Source organism: Drosophila pseudoobscura, chromosome 4 (genome assembly GCF_009870125.1).
Source record: "Drosophila pseudoobscura strain MV-25-SWS-2005 chromosome 4, UCI_Dpse_MV25, whole genome shotgun sequence".
Lineage (NCBI taxonomy): Eukaryota > Metazoa > Arthropoda > Insecta > Diptera > Drosophilidae > Drosophila > Drosophila pseudoobscura.
The window spans coordinates 30,157,387-30,162,190 of record NC_046681.1 but is presented as its reverse complement, the minus strand read 5'-3'; the positions used below and the strand labels follow the sequence as shown (position 1 = coordinate 30,162,190).

Here is a 4,804-nt window from a genome sequence, read left to right as displayed (position 1 = left end):
AGTGTGGTGTGTTTTCCACATGGACTCTGCCATTCAGCGGCTCTGTTGGTGGCAACAGTGGAGTGGAGACTTTTCCTCCAGCCCTCCTCCTGTCTCCGGCAACTACTCGAATGGTGGCTCACGTAGCAGGCAAGCAGCAGTAGCCAAAGTTGAAGCCACTTCACAACAAAATAATTAAAAATTGAACACATACAGAGGACTGACACGGATAAATGACACTCGTTCGCCATGGAATGCAATGCGATCCCCAATGCAGAGCTCCCCTTAGCCATAGCTACAGCACAGCACCATCTCCTGCCACATCTCTGACTCCTGCCACAGTACGACACGCTGTCAGTAGTCATCTTCTGGTTGCTTTTCCCTCCTCGCAGCTGATGCTCATTTTACACACGAAACCAACAAAGGCCAAAGGCCACAGGCCACCCGGCAGCACGAACTCTGCAATCACCCAGCAGGAGATCCTGCCGTCTGCTCATCCTTGCAGTATCATCTCGCCTGCAGCTGCTTAAATAATTTTCGCGTTGGGGAGGCGTCGTCGGTTGCTGGGATATAAAATGTCAATAAGCTCCAATAACGCAATTGACAAGCTGAGACGGCAGCCGATGAGGCAACTCCACTTCCTGGCAGCTCCACTGTGGCAACAATAAACGGGAATGACGCTCGAATAAAGTTGGGGGCAAGGGTTATGGCAGGGACAGTGGCAGTGGCAGTGGCCATCCAGCCGTGTATTAACTTCCAGCATCCAGCATCGACATCTCGCGTTGCCCCAGGACCAAAGTCACATCCAGGACGAAGTAATTTCAAGCTTAAAGAAGCTCCAAATTGATTACGTAGCAAATGATGGGCACAGTTTTTATTGCAAAAAACAGAACTCGAAACTTCAGAGGCGCGCCTCCTGTTGCTGTTGCTGTTGCTGTTGCCTCATCTTCTTATTCGTGTTCCGGATGTTCGAGGAGGAGGAGGAGGATCCGCCCGTCGGGAGTTCACACATCTCCTCCGAGGAGCGGCCAAGGACAATGCGCCTGCCTGACTTTGGTGTGCGTTCCAGGGATTTCTCCAGGGAGGGACGTGGCGTGGTTCGCAAACTGGAGACGGGAGTGCCGGCTGTGATGGGCTTCTTGTTGTTCCACACGCAGAGCACGAACCTAATCTCCTTCTTGAATGCCACCTTGAATGTGAGCTGTGGACGGAGCAAGTGAGACAGACAGAAGGGAATATAGGGAATATACTACTCACCCGCTCCTCGAGTGCCACCTGCTGCACGTAGACAAGGAACTCAGTGATGCCGATAAGGAAGGCTATCAGGAGGCCAATGTACAGGGTGTAGAATATCCCACGCAGCTCCTCGAATGTCATGTCAGGCGTGGCATCCGGATCGGGCTCTTCGAAGCAGGAGGCATTCGGGTTTTTCCACCACTTCTGCTTCAAGTCGTAGAGCTGCCCGCGCTCACTCAGGTGGAGGATGGCCACGCTGAGGTTGGAGCGGTACTCGGCCCCAAAGGGCACGGCTATGGCGTAGTGCTTCTCCCCGAATTTCTCTCCGACGGAGCGCAGGTCGCAGTGCTGCTCGCGATGGTACTCCAGGGTCGTCGTCTCCATGAGGAACATGTAGTCGCCGCGGTTCTTCTGCACCCGATCCACGCCTTCGGCATTGTCCTTGGTGTAGGCCGAGGGATCGTCATTGTTCATGAGGTTAAAGGCCAGGCGGTAGGTGGTCTCGTTGGAGTCGGCCAGGAGGTTGTAGGTGCTTCCTCCGTAGATGGTTCCGAAATGCACCTCCTTCTGGCCGCTCAGATCCTTCAGATTGGCGATGCTCCCCTCCATCTTGGAGCTGGTGAGGAAGGCGGCCAGATTGGCGGTGTAGGAGTTGGCTATGATGATAGCAAAGATCCACCACGTGGCCTCGAACATCCGCACCTGTGGACTTCTCGGCAGGATGTCGCACCCAGCTGTCATGATGGAGGCCACCGTCAGCCAGAAGGTGTTGTGCAGATGCCACTGATTCTCGAGCACTTCCGGGTCCCGGTTGCAGGGATGCGGATTCTCCCACTCCGTCTTCGCAATGCGCGCCATGATGGCTTTCAGGAAGGTCATCACGAACACCGATATCAGTATCCAGATCCACACCTCGCCCCCAAAAGGTTGCAGATAGGCATCCAAGGCTTTCACCTTGTGGGGACTCTTGTACGCGAGGATGCTGACTCCAAGCTGCATGAAGGGCACCGTGAAGTCCACTGCGGTTCTCCGAGCCTGAGTGATGGTCAGGTCACAGATGCCCATGTGAGCGTCCTGGGGAGGAAGTCATCTTTGAGCATTGCAAATAGGCAGCGATTGAACTCACATTATTGATGATCTCTCCGATGATGCCATTCCACTGCTTCGTGTCCTTGTCCTGCTTTCCGTACTGCTGATCAGCCACCGGCACAAACTGGTACTCGAAGCCCACCTCCTCGGCGATGGCACCAATCAGGTCCACTGCATAGCCCTGGTAGATGGCATTGCCCGTGAGATTCAGCTCCACCGCCGTTTCGTTGTACGAGAAGTAGGGTGGTCCAATGCGAGTGGCCACGCGGTAGATAATCTTCTTCTGCACCTTGGCATCCACATTGCGCTGCGTTATCTGCCCCCGCGGGTCCCACACGGCGATTCCGATGCCGTCCAGGGGATCGTACACCTCGATGTTGAAGGTTATCCGCTGTCCCTCGTCGTCAAACTGAAGGCTGGTGGTGCGAAAGTTGGTGTTGTTCATGCCGGAAGTCTGCCGGAAGATACCTCAGAGATTGCCAAGAGTTCTGGGCCATCGGTGCGGCTCTGATTACAGACACTTACCCCCTTCATCAGGCGCATCAGGTAGCGGCCCATTTGCCAGGTGCGACCTCCGGCGGCCGCAAAGTCGCAGCTCATTCGAGGCACCCCCATCCGGTCGGGGTAGAAGTAGCTGGCATTCCGCCACGACTGCGAGAACAGCTGCAGTGCATCGTGGATCAGGTCGTGGAGGAGAGTGCGGGGGGCATCATTCGTCTCAAAGACGACATTGTCCCGCTGCGTAACGTAGCCATAAGGCAGGGAGTACTGGAAGGGAACCGAACACTGAAGAAAGGGCCATCGAATAGAGGATAATGGACTCACGGATGGTGGTTCTGGAGTAAGCAGAAGACGCGCGGCGGTTATGTTCACCGCAAAGGATTCGTTTGCTGCGGAGAGCTCTTCCAGATGATCCGTGTATGTCTCCAGATTGGTAAGGAATATGTGCTGCAAGGATGCGAGGTCAATCAATAAGCAAACACATCTAAAGCTACCTACATTGAATTGCCCCGTCAGACCAAACTCGGAGGAAGCATTTAGTAGCTCCACCAGCATCCCAGGAGGACAGTCGAGCACCACGCGTCGTTCGCCCCTGATGCTTTTCCACATGACGCGGTAATCGTCGTCCTGCTGGAACTTTCGTACGCGCACCACATCATTGTGGACCTCCCGTAGCTGCAGCAGATCCTGCAGGCGAGCAGAAGCCTTCTCTGGAGGATCCATGTATTGTGAGCATCCAAATAAAAAGAGCAATCCATAAAAGTCATACTGTACGTACCGTCACTCGAATCGTAGACAATAGTGAACTTGCGCCAGCCAAAGTTCTGCACAATGTCCGCATAGGCCTTGGACAGTATCACCTGCGAGGGATACAGGTTAAGGGTCATCTGATGGTTGGGTCTCTCTGCCACATGCTCCTCGTCCGCCACATCGAACTCGATGTGGGGTATACCCGTATTGTTGCAGACCAACGCAACGATATCTACGGAAACAAAAGAGAGAGATGGATTTGTAGATGGACTGTATCTCTCTCTGTTGTCAAACAAATCGAACAGATGCGAAGGCTTTCCCCCATTCGCTGGTGCCACAGATTCGTCGAGAAGCTTTCGGTCTTCGGTGTTCTATTTTGCTTTCGTCTTCTACACAAGATCTGCGTCCCTCCCTGGAATGCTTACCGCTCGCCGCCTTTGAACTTGGTCCGAAAATAGCCGCGACACCATTATCTATGAGATCGCAAGCTGAAAGCGAAATCGAAATTGAAAATTCACTCGAATAGAATGCGAATATTCCACATGATTCCCGTGTAGATTCACTCACCCTGCTCCTGCATTGTCACACTCCCATCCTCGGGCTTCAGGCGTTTTATCAGTGGATACAAACGGAAGGTCTGCTCCGACTCTGGACCATTGATGGCACTCACCACCGCCATGAACTCCTTCTCCAGCTCCAGTTCATCGTCGTAGAAGAAGGCACCTGCCGGAAGAAGTGCTCTCTAAAAAGGATTTCCAACATCCCCCACTGCGATGGCTATCTCTTACCAATGTTGATTTGTTGCTGCAGGCTGTCGCACACGAAAAATGCACTCCACATGCAGCAGAGCAGAACTATGCGGTGCGTCCACATTCCTTTTCACGAGAGCTTTTACTCTGGAATTCTCACCCAAACTTGTGGCTTGCAGAGCTATTTCCGGAATATTTCGTGTTCGCTTTTCACTTGAAACGCACCCGTCGGCAATTCCACGGCAACTGAGGGGAGAAGCTCTCTTTTCGTTCCGTTGGAGATCGCCGATGCAGAGGCAGATGGAGAATCCCCGATCAGCTGATTGGAAAAGCTCCCGACATCTGTTGACCTGCTCAATCGTATACTCATCAGGTGATTGCTGCGGTAGATTATGTGACCAAAAGGAAAACTCTCCCTTGGAAGGCTGTCCATCAGGAGCCACCAACAAAGCGATTAGCTCCCCAGGGAGCCCCACTGCCCCATGGAGCCGGACACAGCT

The 4,804-nt window shown here is 53.5% G+C and overlaps 1 protein-coding gene across 1 annotated transcript; it reads right to left on the bottom strand.

Moving 5' to 3' along the window:
* Window positions 1-822: 822 nt before the first annotated feature.
* Window positions 823-4,559, bottom strand: GluRIIC (Glutamate receptor IIC). The gene is made up of 10 exons (XM_001357082.3): window positions 4,344-4,559; window positions 4,123-4,278; window positions 3,981-4,043; window positions 3,584-3,787; window positions 3,304-3,515; window positions 3,130-3,252; window positions 2,830-3,072; window positions 2,342-2,758; window positions 1,237-2,289; window positions 823-1,180 (listed from the first exon to the last, which is right to left on the bottom strand). The coding sequence occupies exons 1-10, from the start codon at window positions 4,426-4,428 to the stop codon at window positions 881-883; spliced, it is 2,856 nt and encodes a 951-aa protein (XP_001357118.2). The 5' UTR covers window positions 4,429-4,559; the 3' UTR covers window positions 823-880.
* Window positions 4,560-4,804: the final 245 nt, after the last annotated feature.

Bases quoted from the DNA above. Each gene is read 5' to 3' on its own strand.
- GluRIIC (XM_001357082.3), bottom strand. From the start codon at position 4,428: ATGTGGACGCACCGCATAGTTCTGCTCTGCTGCATGTGGAGTGCATTT. The intron at 3,516-3,583 runs GTACGTACAGTA...TGGATCCTCCAG, and splicing joins TGTCTACGATTCGAGTGACG to AGAAGGCTTCTGCTCGCCTG. The intron at 2,759-2,829 runs GTAAGTGTCTGT...ATCTTCCGGCAG, and splicing joins TGATGCGCCTGATGAAGGGG to ACTTCCGGCATGAACAACAC.